The following is a 14,409-nucleotide window of genomic DNA, read 5'->3' on the forward strand; positions in this document are numbered from 1 at the left end:
GGCAGCACAGCCTGTGATGGGCTCAGACTCGTGCTCTTAAGGCGTCCTCATGGGGTGCGGGGAGAAGGGCGGTTGAGGGTGCATGCCCACCCAGCCCCAGGCCCTGGTCCTGCTCTCAAGAGCTCCAGGTCTCCTTTCCACAGAGGCATGTCTGTCTTCTGGGTGGTGTCTTGAGTTCTCTTTTGACCTGGGCGCGAGGCATAGTTGGTGTTGGCCCTACTGAGCGCACCCTTTGTGTGTTTTGCTTCCCCAACCAGGCTGGGAGTCGCAGCTGCTGGAAACGGGGTTCCTGGGAATCTTCCTGTGCCCCTGGTGGACTCTGTCCCGACTGCCCCGGCACACCCCCACGCCCTGGACAGTGCTGTGGGCCTTCCGTTGGCTCATCTTCAGGATCATGCTTGGAGCTGTGAGTAGGACTTTTGTTGGAATATTTCAGGAATGATGTGCCCAAGACATGTCTGGTAGCTCTGCTGGACCTCCTGCAGACCCTCCAGCTGCCCTCTGGCCCTAAACAGGACACTTTCTGTGGGAAGCAGTAAGGGCCTGGGGCCTGTTCTCCAGCAGGTGCAGGAGGAGCCAGTGATTGGTTTTTGGTGTCCTCCCACAGGAGTGTCAGGCTTTCCAAGGACAGGAGTGACCTGCCACCGTAATGAGGTGGAGGTGGACCTACGCAGTCCAGCACCTGGGAGCTGCTGGCTCCACCCTACATGTCTGTCTGGTCTCCTTGGGACCCAGTGTAGCTGACCTCGGGGCATCTCAAGACTCCATGGGTGTGTGCAGACTTCCTTCCTGCAGGGCAGTGCACATGTAGCAGGAGTGTGACATCTTGTGTGTCCTTTGCCTGGAGCTGCTGCCTGTGCCCTGCTGTGCCTTTCATAGCTCACTGGAGGCTGGAGGCCAGAGGCTGAGGATAGAGGCCCTGCCACTCTTAATTCCATAGTCACCCTGAGAGTTCCAGAAGTGGGAGGGAGGAGGTTCCCGTGGCTCCTGCCTGTGCCACACAGGGCAGCCGAAGTTTGCTCGCCTTCTCTGCTGATCCTGGTTAGTGAGCTCTTCATGTTCCTACTAGAATAATCACAGAAAATTGCTTTTCCACCTTGGAAACTCGGCTCTGCTTCTGTTTGCCCTAAGTCCTGTGGGGATCTCCCCCTGGCGCAGGAGGCGTGGCACAAAGGACAAGTCTTTTGTGCCACCTGCTGGCAAGCTGCTCCCATGGGGGGGCGTGGCTCTCCACCAGAGCCTCCTTCAGTCTAGAATGTTCCACACTGTTCCCTGCCTGGCCTGACTTTGACTCTTGGGCTGGTCTGGTAGCCTCATGGCTCTCCCTGCAGTGCATCATGGGAGGTGGCCCTGCCCACCCTGTTCTGGGCAGCTGCCGCACATCCCCTCTGAGCAGGCATTGGTGCTGGCTCAGGAGGATACCCTGTTGCGATATAGCATTTGTGAGGAGCCCTCTGGGCCCTGGGGACGTGAACTTGCAGGACCTCCTCCCAGCTCCTTGAGGTGGTAACCAGCTCCTGGCCTGACCAGCTTTGCAAACAGCTCCTCTGTGAGGGAGCAGCAGGCCAGTTCTCAGGTGAGACAGGCTCCCAGGACACAAACGGCCACTCCTTTACCACCAGCTGCAGGTCGCTTATGATGGAGCTCGCTGTATGGCCTCAGTCAGGAGACCCCCATGGAGAGGTCTCCTGGGCCTTCTGGGCAGGGATGCTGGGGTTTGTTGTTTTTAAAATTTTTTCAGTTGTAAATGGACTTAACTTTATTTTTTCCTAGGAGGTGCTGAGGATCGAGCCCAGTGCCTCACACGCGCTGGGCAAGTACTGTACCACCGAGCCCCCACCTCAGCTCAAGGGTGCTATTTCAATCAACTTTTTCATCACTATGACCAAAAGACCCAACAAGAACAATTAGAGGAGGAAAAGTTTATTTGGCTCACAGTTTCAGAGGTCTCAGGCCGTAGACAGCCAACTCCGTAGCTCTGGGCCCAAGGCGAGGCAGAACCTCTTGGCAGAAGACTATGGCGGAAAAAATCAGCTCAGAACATGGTAGTCAGGAAGCAGGGACAGAATATAAACCCAAAGTCATGCCCCCAGTGACCCACCTCCTCCTGCCACACCCCACCTGCCTGCACTCCCGCCCAGGTAATCCCTCAGTGGATTAATGCACTGTCAGGTCACGGCTCTCTTAAGCGAGTCATCTCACCTCCAAGCCTTCTCACACAGCCTCCCACGTGAGCCTGTGGGGACACCTCGCATTTAAACCAGAACAGATGTGCAGGTGGACGTCCCCAGGCTGGCTGCCGTGCCTTTCCCTTCCCCCGACTAGTGCTCCTGTGCAGGGTGTCACTGCAGGTCCAGCAGCACCCGGGTGATGGACATGCTGACCTGTGCCTTGTATGAATGGCAGTCACCAGGGGCACCTGAGAGGCTGTCTCTGGGCAGTGGGGACCCCAGAAGCCCCCCAGATCCTACTGTTTTCATATGTGGATGTGGAAGCCACCTGATTCCCAGTGCCCACTGCACTTCCTTGCCCGATATGAAATCCAGTGTGGGGCTGGGGATGTGGCTCAAGTGGTAGCGCGCTCGCCTGGCATGCGTGCGGCCCGGGTTTGATCCTCAGCACCACATACAGACAAAGATGCTGTGTCCGCCAAATACTGAAAAATAAATATTAAAGTTCTCTCTCTCTCTCCCTCTTTCTCACTCTCTCTCACTCTTTAAAAAAAAAAAAAAAAAAGAAATCCAGTGTGTCAACCCTCTGCAGTAGGGTACCTCTGCATCTCTGTCCTCCTGGACAGGGGCTTCCAGGAGAGCACTGGAGGCAGCAGGGCATAGCCCGCCACATCCACTGCCGTGGACAGCCAGCAGCCCCCTAGATGCCCACACTGTGCTTTGGTTTCTCAGGCTTTGTGTCCTGCCCAAGTCAGGTGTATGTGGGACCATGGCAGCCAGGCGAGAGGGCAGGCAGTGTATGGGGCCCTCGGAGAGCAGGGGACCTGCAGGTACGGGAGGTTGGGGTGCACGTGACGGGCAGCTCAGCAGTGGCCCTGCCTCCAGCCCCACAGGCTGCCCCTCTCTCCCAGCCGCTCTCCAGTGGAGGAGGAGGATGGGGTACTTCCTGAGGCACTCAGCCGTCCCTGGAGACCATACCATTGTCTGGTGGTGGGTACGAGCGCAGATGCCCCTGATCGTCAGTAAGCACAGAAGGAGAAACCTTTCAGACTGTGGTGGAGCTTCTTGGGTGTGGCGGTGCAAGCCGGGGCCTGGAGGAGCAGTGGGGCTGTTTGTGCGTGGCTCTGGTGCCAAGAGTTGAGCAGCCCCCCGGGAGCCTGACAGAGCGTGCAGTCATTAGTACATTCTCAGGAGCCATTTATGGCACTTTGATTGACTGTTAGTGCCAGCTGGATGGAAATTGCCAGGTGACTAAAAGGTATAATCACTGATATCGTCTTAGGTTGGATATTATTAACCTGCAGTGGGAAGCAGAGCGTCAACTTGATGACAGTGACAGCAGCCATGGGCCCTATGTGGGGTGGGCAGGCGTGGGTCCTGTGTGTGGGGTGGGCAGGCGTGGTCCTGCGTGGGCAGGTGTGGGTCCTGTGTGGGGTGGACGGGCGTGGGTTCTGTAGGAGGGCGGGGCATGGGTCCTGTGTGTGAGGTGGGCGGGCGTGGGCCCTGTGTCTGGGGTGGGCGGGCGTGGGTCCACTTTAGGGTTGGTATGCGTGGGGCATAGCCCCCCAGGCCTGTGCTTCCCCAGCCCTCTGCCCCCCAGCCCTCTGCCCACCCCAGCCCTTTATCCCCTCCAGCCCTCTATCCCCCCAGCCCTCTATCCCCCCCAGCCCTCTATCCCCCCCAGGACTCTGCCCCCCCCAGCCTTCTATTCCCCCAGCCTTCTATCCCCCCCAGCCCTCTATCCCCCCAGCACTCTGCCCACCCCAGCCCTTTATCCCCTCCAGCCCTCTATCCCCCCAGCCCTCTATCCCCCCTAGCCCTCTATCCCCCCAGCACTCTGCCCCCCAGCCTTCTATCCCCCCCCAGCCCTCTATCCCCCCCAGGACTCTGCCCCCCCCAGCCTTCTATTCCCCCAGCCTTCTATCCCCCCCAGCCCTCTATCCCCCCAGCACTCTGCCCCCTAGCCCTCTGCTCCCCCAGCCCTTTACCCCCCCAGCCCTCTATCCCCCCAGCACTCTGCCCCCATCCTTCTATCTCCCCCATCCTTCTATCCCCCCAGCCCTCTATCCCCCAGCCCTCTGCCCCCTAGTCCTTTATCCCCCCTCAGCCTTCTATCCCCCCAGCCTTCTATCCCCCCAGCCTTCTATCCCCCCAGCCCTCTGCCCCCCAGCCCTCTGCTCCCCCTCAGGCCTTGTTCCCTCCCAGGCCTCTGCTCCCCCCTCAGGCCTCTGCCCCCCCAGCCCTCTATCCCCCCAGCCCTCTGCTCCCCCAGGCCTCTGCGCTCCCCAGCCCTCTAACCCCCCAGCCCTCTATTCCCCCGAGCCCTCTGCTCCCCCCAGGCCTCTGCTCCCCCTAGCCCTCTGCCCCCCCACCCCTCTGCTTCCCCAGCCTTCTTCCCCCCCACCTCTCTGCCCCCCCAAGCCTCTGCTCCCCCCAGCCCTCTATTCCCCACAGGCCTCTGCCCACTCCAGGCCTCTGCCTGCCCCAGGCCTCTGCTCCCCCAGGCCTCTGCCCCCAGGCCACAGGGGCGCTGAAAGTCCTACTCAAAGCCAGTACTAAGGGACTGTGCTCTGGCGTTTCACATTCCCTGGCAGCTCGCGGGTTCCTGAAGCTGATCCTGATGGAGCCCCAGGGCCCGAGGCAGGGTGCCTGAGTGAGGAGCTTACAGAAGGGCTGCCTCTCCCAGCGCCAGGTGTCCAGGGCCTGACCCCTGGGGTTCTCTGTGCAGGCACAGGCCACCATCTCCCTGTGAGACACAGCTGTTGCTGCTGCATGCTGCAGACCATGTGGAGTGGGGTCTGCAGGGACTCACCTGGGCCTCGTGGCCCTCGTTTCTGTGGTGGCATCTCTTCCACCATGGCCCAGGGGAGGGCATGCAGAGAAGGCAACCGGAAGTGGAGGGGGTGGTCAGCCTTCCTGTGAGTCTGCTGGAGGGCTGTGGGAAAGAATCGGTCAGCAGCCCCCTGAGGGTTTTCCTCGCCATTTGCCCTGCATTCCAGCAGTTCAGTCTTCTGAGCGGCATGGTGAGCTGGTGAGGTCACATGAGTCTTTGTCACAGCCACCTGACAGGCCACAGGGGCTCTGGCTTGGGGAGTCCCTGAGGATGGGTGACGCTGACCACCTTCCACTCACCTGTTAGCCGTGAGGTCTGTTTTGCTCCTTTGCCTGTTTTTTAGCTGGGTTGTTCAATTCTTGGTGTGGAGTTGGAGGTTCATTCTGCACTCTGGATATCAGCCCTTATCCCATGTGAGGGCAGCAAACACCCTGTCACCCCTGAGGCTACCTCTTCACTGCCAGCGCCTCTGGTGCTGGCTGTTGTGCTCACGCGGTCCCCGACGTGGCTCCTGTGCAGGCTGTTGGGCTCACGTGGTCCCACTGTCCTCCATGGCTCCTGCACAAGCAGGGCAGAGCTGTTGGGCTCATACAGTCCCACTGTCTAACTCTGCTTTTGTTGCCTGTGCTGTTGATGTTGAACTCGCGACTCATTGCCCAGATCAGTATCAAGGTGTCTTGCACCTTCTCTTCTGGGAGTTTTCTGACTTCAGCTCCTAAAGTCTTTAGTCCCTTGGAGCTGATTTCTCATACAGTGCAAGGGTCCTGCTTCGTTCTTTGCCTTGTTCCCACCTGGGTTTCCCAGCACCCTTGTGGAAGAGACCGTCCATTTCCTGCCGTGTGTTCCTGGCACCCTCGTGGAGGACCCGTTGACATGCCTTATTTCTGGGCTCTCCCCGTCTTAGTCCTCAAGTCTGTTTTTATGCCACCATCCTGTTCTGACTGATGTGCCTTTCTAGTGGAGTCTGAAAGCAGGAAGTGTGAGGCAGTCAACTTGCTTGCTTTCTCAAGAATGCTTTAGCTGTAGTCTCCCAGGTTTACATGTGTGTCTCCATGCAGATTTTAGCAGTGCTCTCCCATCCTGTGGGAAGAAGTGCCACTGGGATTTGGTAGGAACTGCAGTGCACCTGTGCAGATCACTTTGAGCAGTACCGCCAAGAGGCAGCAAGTGCTGGTGAGGATGTGGAGATGAGGGACCTCTGGCACTGGCGGGAATGTCAGCACAGCCGTCGTGGGAGACAGCATGCAGACTCCTTAGAGTCAGGATAGACCCCACCTGGTGCGGCATTTCACGTTCGGCACCTCTGTAGGAGCCTGTCATCATGTTGAGAGACATCTGCTTCCTGTTTCTTCACAGCTGTGCACAGGAGCCAGACAGGAAGCACCTAGCGTCCACACACAGCTGGATGGGTGAGGGAGCTGTGGTGGAGAAGCAGCAAGCCCTGCCCTTGTGGCAGCTGGTGAGCCTAGGATGTAAGCCAGGCTCAGGGAGAGTGCCTCAGCTGGGCAGAGCAGAGGGTGCTGGGGAGCGCAGAGGACGTCCAGAGGACACAGACCCATCAGAAGGCGGCAGGTCCTGGGCTCTGAGGAGCAGCATGGGGGCTCTAGTTGACAGCCCCCCATCCCTCCCCCCCACATAGACGTGGACGTACCAGGAAGGTGGCTCTCATGAGTTGTGGCTGCACACACACAACCACAATCAATGGGCTTGCTTGATGGTGTCTGGGAATCAGGCCGTCGTGTTCTAAGCCTGTGTGCACAGTGCTGTCACTTTTGCCTCAGCAAAGATGGGGAAATGAAGCTAAAGAACAAAACAAATGATACATTTAAATAAGGTTGGTAGCTGAACTAGTAATATTGGATTAATAGGGACAGGAACATTATTGTATTCTTACAAGTTTTCTGCAAATCTCAGGTTTTTCAAAAATAACTCATTAAGGCTGGGTGTGGTAGTGTACTGTAACCCCATGACCCAGGAGGATAGCAATTTCCAGGCCAGCATCGGAAATTTAGTGAGGCCCTTCGCAACCTGGCCGGGGGTGGACCCCAGTGTTAAGTGTCCCTGGGTTCCATCCCCAGTACCAAAAAAACAGAAATAAATAAAAGTAAATTGTTGGGGCTGGGGATATGGCTCAAGCGGTAGTGCGCTCGCCTCACATGCGTGTGGCCCGGGTTCAATACTCAGCACCACATACCAACAAAGATGTTGTGTCCGCCGAGAAATAAATAAATATTAAAAATTCTCTCTCTCTCCCTTCTCTCCTCTCTCACTCTCTCTTTAAAAAAAAAAGTAAATTGTTAAAGGAAAATATACACAACTTTATGTGCATAAATTAAGCAACTTAGATGAAATGGTTACTAGATGAAATGGCTAGAAGAAGAAATAAAAATTCTACATATTTCTGTAAATTGAGATGATGCAAATGAACAAAAAGCACTTCCCAGTAGGAAAGCTCAGACCAGGAGGCTTGAGTGATGTGTCCTATGAAGTGTCTCAGGAGGAGGACCCCAGCCTCTGACGCAGCAGAGGGAGGGACAGACAGTTCCTCCAGGAATCAGGTGAACACAGCAGCATGTGAAAAGTATAAGGCTCGACGGCCTGTGGGTTTCCCCCAGAGCACTCAGTTGGCTCAGTAGTCAAGGCTAATGCCATTCACCCTATTCACGGATTAAAGAAGCAAGGGGTAAAGTAACTGCGATCATCTCAGTAGAGGTAGAGGAGGCATTGGACACAATTAAACATTTACGATTAACAAAAACAAATTCTTGGCAAGCTAGAAATGGAAAGCAACTTCCTCAACCTGATAAGAGATTAACCTTACAAATAGCCTACTGCTGGTGCCATGTTTAGTGGTGAGGCTGGGCAACTCCATAAACTGGGAACCAGGCTGGGTGTCTGCTCCTGACGGCTACCAGCAGGGATTGAAGATCTTAGCTTGTAAATAAAGCAGGAAAAAAGAAGTAAAGCTCCCAAAGACTGGAACAGAGGAAGTAAAGTGGCCTGTATTCTCAGAGAGGCTGGTGTGCAGATGGTGCTGAGGACCAGTGTGGGGACCCACCCAATTCACAGGGTCCCGGATCACTGCATAAGTCACTGTGTCCTGCACGCTGGCAAAAACTGACAGGAAACTGAATTCTTAAATGTAACTTTTATAACAATATCCAAAACTACAATATAGGAATGTTTAATAAAAGAAGTGCTGCTTACATCCTGAACACCACCAAATGTTGCTGAGAGGAACTAAAGGGGACTTAAGTAGATAGGGAGATAGACTCTGCTCACGGTCCTGAGTTATGAATTGTTCCCAAGTTGATCTGCAAATTTCATGAAATCCCAAAGACAATCAGCACCGCGCACCACCCCAAGCAGGCACGTTTGCAAATCATGCATCCAGGGCCATCCACTGGGAACACAGGCCAGGCCCTTCCCTGGGAACAGGGAGGAGGGCAGACACTGGGCCCTGCTCCACCTCTGCCCCCGCAGCATCAGGGGACTCCTTGCTGGCCCAGCCCATCCCTGTGATGCTGGGGAGCCTGTGAATGACCTGAAGACTAGAGCCAACAGGTTGCTGGAGTTGGGGAGAGGAGCGCAGGCACTGGAGTCCTGGGCGAGGCCACAGCCAGGGCTGTCCCAGGCTGCTTGCTGAGGCCCTTCTCCTGTCCTGGAGGCCTGCAGCCTGCCCTGTCCCATGCAGGGCAGGTGTGAGGAGGAGGTGGGTGGCCACTGACTTTCATAAATTGATAGAAGAATTTCTTTTCATAAATTGATAAACCAACACTTAGATGTGTGTGGAAATGCCAAGACCTTTTGTAATCAAAACAGTTTGGAGAAGAATGAAGTTATAGGAGTTACTCCAAGTGTCAAGGGGGCCATGAGGCGGGCTGAGGCACCACAGGGTGGCCTCAGAGTCACACTGAGGGAAGCTGGACACGAAGGCGCATGTGTCCACCAGCCCCTGTCATGAGGGCTGTGGCACAGGCAGAGCCCACACAGCCTGGGAAGCTGCTGGGGAGGGGATGCAGGGTGCTTCCTGGGCAGTGGGAGTGTGTGGGCCATGAAGAGGGTGCATTTACTAATTTCCAGCTGTGGCTTCAGGCCACTCGCATGTTACTGTGACCTGATGAGGGTGGGCCTCAGCTGGGGAGCCCCAGGGGGGATGGGCCAGAGGGCAGTAATCCCACCAAGCAGCTCATCTGTTGCCTTGGTTGAGCATCAAAACCATGTGTCTTGAGTGCTGGAAAGAGGGTGGGCTCGGCCACACCCTCCACCCAGATGGATGCCCCAGGGTGCCCCCCACCTGCAGCTGTGGCCCCAGGCATGCTGCTTCCTGTTCTGCTCTGTGTGTCATTGATACAGAGGTGGCATGTGGGCGTGGTTCCTCCTTCATGGGCCAGGCAGGGACCTGAATTGTCAGGAAGAACACAGATGTGTCCCTGGGTATGCCTGCAGGGGCTGCCATGGCACCTGGTGCTTAGGCCTGGTTCCTGCTTGACCATCTGCTGCCCTGGTCACAGCTGCTTGCCCTTGGCATGCAGCCGAGGGAGCTGCATTGCCATGGAGCAGCGTGAGTGGCCATCCACCTCCTCCTCACACCTGCTCTGCATGGGACAGGGCAGGCCACTGGCCTCCAGGACAGGAGGAGGGCCTCAGCAAGGAGCCTGGGACAGCCCTGGCTGTGGCCCCGCCCAGGACTCCAGTGCCTGCGCTCCTCTCCCCAACTCCAGCAACCTGTTGGCTCTAGTCTTCAGGTCATTCACAGGCTCCCCAGCATCACAGGGATGGGCTGGGCCAGCAAGGAGTCCCCTGATGCTGCGGGGGCAGAGGTGGAGCAGGGCCCAGTGTCTGCCCTCCTCCCTGTTCCCAGGGAAGGGCCTGGCCTGTGTTCCCAGTGGATGGCCCTGGATGCATGATGTGCAAACGTGCCTGCTCGGGGTGGTGTGCAGTGTTGAGGGGCTCAATCACCTTAGTTCTGCCCTTTAGAGATGGGTGCTTGTACACCTGGTTCTGCCTCGCTTCCTGCAGGGGTAATTGTGGCGGGTTCATGCTTTCCTCGTCCAGTGGTGCCTGGGCTCCTGTCGCCAGGGCCGGGCTTCCTGTCATGGGCTTTCCACGAGGCCCTCAGCAGTCAGAGCTGCCCTGAGTACTCTGTCCTGTGAACCTTCCTGAACCGGCAGGTGAGTACTCAGTCCCTGCAGCCCTGGGAATCAAGCCAGCATCCATGTTGCCAGGAATCCTCAGGCCTGGACAGTACCCAAGGAGACGCTTATCTTCCACTTTGACCCCTAGATGATTGGGAAGCTGAAAGCCTGCATCTCCCCGCACCCCCTCCCAGACCCCCGCTGCCTCCTGCCTGGAGGGTGTGCACACATCCGTCCACTAGAAGCAGCCGTGTGCGGAAGTGGTGCACATCTTCCTCCGCCCAGTGGGACCTGCTGTGGGTGAGCCTTAGCTAAAGAGGGTGCAGGCGGATCACGAGAAGCTGGAGAACGTGATTCTGGAGAAGAGCAGGTGAGACGCAGAGTCGTCAGCTGTGGGCGCTGTGTCCCCTCCCCCCTGCTGCTGCGTGCTTCTTCACTGGTCTTTGTTTTTGCAGGTTCCCGCTCCTGTTCTGACAGCATGTGCTGCGTCTCTCTTGGGGTTAAATTGTGTTAATTATTGCTTCATACTTTAAAAGCTAAGAGGCTGATACCTTCAATCTTTATGGAGCAAGATACGAGCTTAGCAGGTGGTTCCGTGAGACGCATGTATTGCTACAGCTGAGGCGCTGTGTTTTGGTGTTGGCGAGGTGCAGCTTGGAAGGAGGACAGGCCCGTGTGGCCTGCGGAGTCAGTGGAGACATGGGGTCCAGCCTCCCATGTGGAGGTGACCCTCCAGATGCGGGCTGCAGAAAGCAGTGGCAGGAGTCTCCAGGTTCCTCCTGGCCAACACGCAGGGCTTGACTTCCACACACCCGAGGCCCACCCATCTTGGCAGCCACTCCTGGCCACAGCACCTAATAGGTGGGGCCCTCTGTGCTGCTCATGCATGGGCTGTCTGGTCCTTGTTGATGCAGAACGACATCTAAAGTGGAAGAACACGCCCAGATGGTCAGCAGCTCTCAGGTCAGAGTTGGCAGGGCCGTGGCCGGGGCCAGGGACACAGTGGACCATGTGCCTGGAGGAGCCGTGAGAAATATCCCCTGGTGGCTGTAGTTGTGTCTGAGATGCTGCCGCAAGTTCGGAGGATGTTAGGGAAGCTTTGGGCCAGCAGATTTGACTATACAGATGAGATAGGCAGATTCCTTGAAAAACATAGCCACCAAAACTGATACAAGAAAAACAGGAAATCTGGGTTGCTCCACGTCTGCTAAAGAAATTGAATTTGAAATGAAAAACCATTCTAAAAAGAAAGCCTCAGCCCCAATGGCTTCTCTGGGGAACTCTGTCAAACACGGATGGAGGAAGGAACAGCATTCCCACGCAGACCCTAGCAGGTGGTGGAGGAGGGACGCTTCCTGAGTGGTTTCATGTGGCCGGCGTAACAGTGATGGGAACCCCGATGAGGACGTTACCAAAGGAGGTCAGAGCCTGCGCCCTGGTCAGCAGAGGCCCCTCAGGTCTGATGATAGAAGGTGTGCGTTAGCACTTGAACATCACTTACGGCTGGTGGAGCACTGGCCGAGCCTGCATGAGGCTCTGGGTTCTAACCCCAGCACCACAAAAATTTTAAAATAAATATATTAACAAATACATTTTAAAATGTTTTAATAAATTTATTTTTTATTCATTTATTTTTTTATGTGGTGCTGAGGATTTAACCCAGTGCCTCGCACATGCTAGGTAAGCACTCTACCACTGAGCTACAATCCCAGCACTGAGAACAAATACTTTTAAAAATCAATTCATGTCAGGGGACGGGGTTGTGGCTTAGTGGTAGAGCACGCATCTAGCATGTGTGAGGCCCTCGGTTTGATCCTGAGCACCACATAAAATAAAATAAAGGTATTGTGTCCAACTACTTCTAAAAAATAAATATTTTTTTAAAAAATCAATTCATGTCATTCGCTGTAGTAACAATGAAGAACCATTTTATCAGATCAGCGAAAGATGATGACCCTGACACCCATTCATGATGAAGACTCGGCAGAGTAGTGTGAGGCATGATAAAGGGCATCTGAAAGACCCCCTAATGAACGCTGTCACGTAAACCTGGAAACAGGAAGCACCTATGCCCATGACCACGCTGCCACATCATGTCAGGTTTCTCTACAGTGAAATAAGAAGCGCGAGGCAGGGCACTGGAAGAGAGTGAAGTGGTCAGTCACAGACCTGAGCATGTGTGGGGAACCCAGCATGTGTGTGAAACCACTGCCGAGATGGAGCTGGGAGTTAGGGAGGTCACAGGCTGCAGGTCATTGTGACAAATGGCATCTCCTATACTGTCAGACTTTCGAGGGTAAAATTGTGAACATGCTATCAATACTTGCATCAAAAATCCCTCAGGTACCTCATAATAAATCTGACTAAGAAGGTTTGAGATGTGTGCATTAAAAACTGTGGATCTGGGGCTGGGGATGTGGCTCAAGCGGTAGCACGCTCGCCTGGTATGCGTGCGGCCCAGGTTCGATCCTCAGCACCACATACAAAGAAGATGTTGTGTCCGCCGATAATTAAAAAATAAAATACTAAAATTCTCTCTCTCTCTCTCTCTCTCTCTCTCTCTCTCTCTCTCTCTCTCTCTCTCTCTTCCCCTCTCTCTTTGAAAAAAAAAAAAAAAACTGTGGATCTTTGCTGATGTGCATTTCAAAAGCCCTGAGGTATTGTGTCCACAGAGCAAGAGACTCAGCACTGTGAAAATATCTGTCTCACCCAACTTTATCTATAGAGTTAAGAAAATGCCTACCAGACCCTTATGAGCTGCTTTTTCTTTTTGAGAAATTGGAAAACTGATTATAGAAATTTTATGCAATCGGGATCTTGAAAATAGACAGAGTTGGAGGGTTATGCTACGTGATTTTACAGCTTATTTTAAAGCTGAAGTACAGTCTTCCTCTAAGCTAGAAACAGATCAGTGTAACAGTCCAGAAACAGACCCATACCTCCCCCACTCACGGATATTCAACCCTGAGGCAACACCGTGCCCTAGTAACTGGGTTACCTGTGTCTCTGGAAGAATAAAAGGAGCTCAAGCCACTGTTTCAGGAGCTCTCTCAGCACAGAGCTGTTCCTGGGAGGAGTGGTAGGGCATGGGGTGGGCAGTGGCCACGCCTGTGCAGTCCGTGGCAGTCCTAGGATACCCAGGAGCACTCAGCCCTCCCCCAGGAAGATGGGGGACTGGGGCACGGGTTTGGGAGTCAGGTGTGCCTCTGCATCCAGACCTGCATTCCCGGGGGCTGAAACCAGGAGCTGGGCGCAACAGCACAAGGGAAGCTTGCTGGCATGGCTCCCACGCAGGGCCTTTCCTGTACAAGGACACAGATTCCGTCCACCTCTGCCTCAGAACAGGACTGCTTGTGGCTTCAGGGTCCACACTGCCCAACCCGAGCCCCTGGCCTGCAGTCCAGGAAGTGTGCTACTGGGATGGAGCCTATTGCTGTGGGCCCCGCAGCTGTTCTGAACAGGACGAACCGGAATTATTTTAAAAGCTGTTTCCATGTTAGAGTGTTCCGCCCCCGAGCACTCTGGGGGATGTTCGGCCCGGGGGACGTGTTGGGGATCGTGGGCGAGAAAGGTTAGTGAACAGGGTGGAGACACCATTAGCAGAGAAGAGCAAGGAGTTGGCTATGAAACTGAGATGGAAAGAGGCTATGGCTGCCGGCCTCGCTGAGCCAGGGCACCTCTGGGAGGACTGCATGCGTATAAGGAACAGGGGTCAGAGTGCAGCACGACCCCGTGAACGCCACCACAACAGCCATGTCCTCTGCATTCCTTGCCTAGCTGTCCTAACTCTGAGATGAGAACCGTTATCCTGATTTGTCTCATGGCATCAGTGTGGGCAGAACTAAAGAAAAGTTCTTTCTTCTTCACTGTCATTCCGCACAGAGAGCATGGAACAGGCGGACCCCGACTCGGGACCCAGCTGCAGGCCTCCCTCCCCGCAGCCTCTTTGTGCCTCTGACCTCTGGCTGTTGGTCCGCGCCCAGCCCATGGCAGCAGGACTGCTAACCCTCAGCCTTGAGCCCCTACATGCCCAAGCTTTCGGAGCTGTCTGGCCGCTCCTCACAGCGCCTCATCAAAGGCTCCCGTGTGTGGGTGTCAGGTGATTCCTAGAGGGTCTCCAGGATTCAGGGGTGGTGCAGAAAACCCATTTAGAACAGTCTTAGGGATTTCTCTTAGTGCACGCTCCCACCCGAGGGGTTCTCTGGCTGGCCTCATGCTGCCCTTGCACACGAGCATGCTGCTTAGGGGCACAGGTGTAGGCCTCTGT

General features: G+C 55.3%; 1 protein-coding gene across 1 annotated transcript in view; it reads left to right on the forward strand.

Moving 5' to 3' along the window:
- Nucleotides 1-301: 301 nt before the first annotated feature.
- Lmf1 (lipase maturation factor 1) overlaps nucleotides 302-14,409 on the forward strand; it is a 32,812-nt gene continuing 18,704 nt past the window's right edge. The window contains exon 1 of the mRNA XM_026385635.2: nucleotides 302-406. Within this exon, the coding sequence (XP_026241420.2) occupies nucleotides 395-406 (12 nt within the window). The 5' untranslated portion in view covers nucleotides 302-394. The remainder of the gene's footprint in view (nucleotides 407-14,409) is intronic.

The sequence above is a fragment of the Urocitellus parryii genome, chromosome 9 (assembly GCF_045843805.1).
Source record: "Urocitellus parryii isolate mUroPar1 chromosome 9, mUroPar1.hap1, whole genome shotgun sequence".
NCBI classification, from domain to species: domain Eukaryota; kingdom Metazoa; phylum Chordata; class Mammalia; order Rodentia; family Sciuridae; genus Urocitellus; species Urocitellus parryii.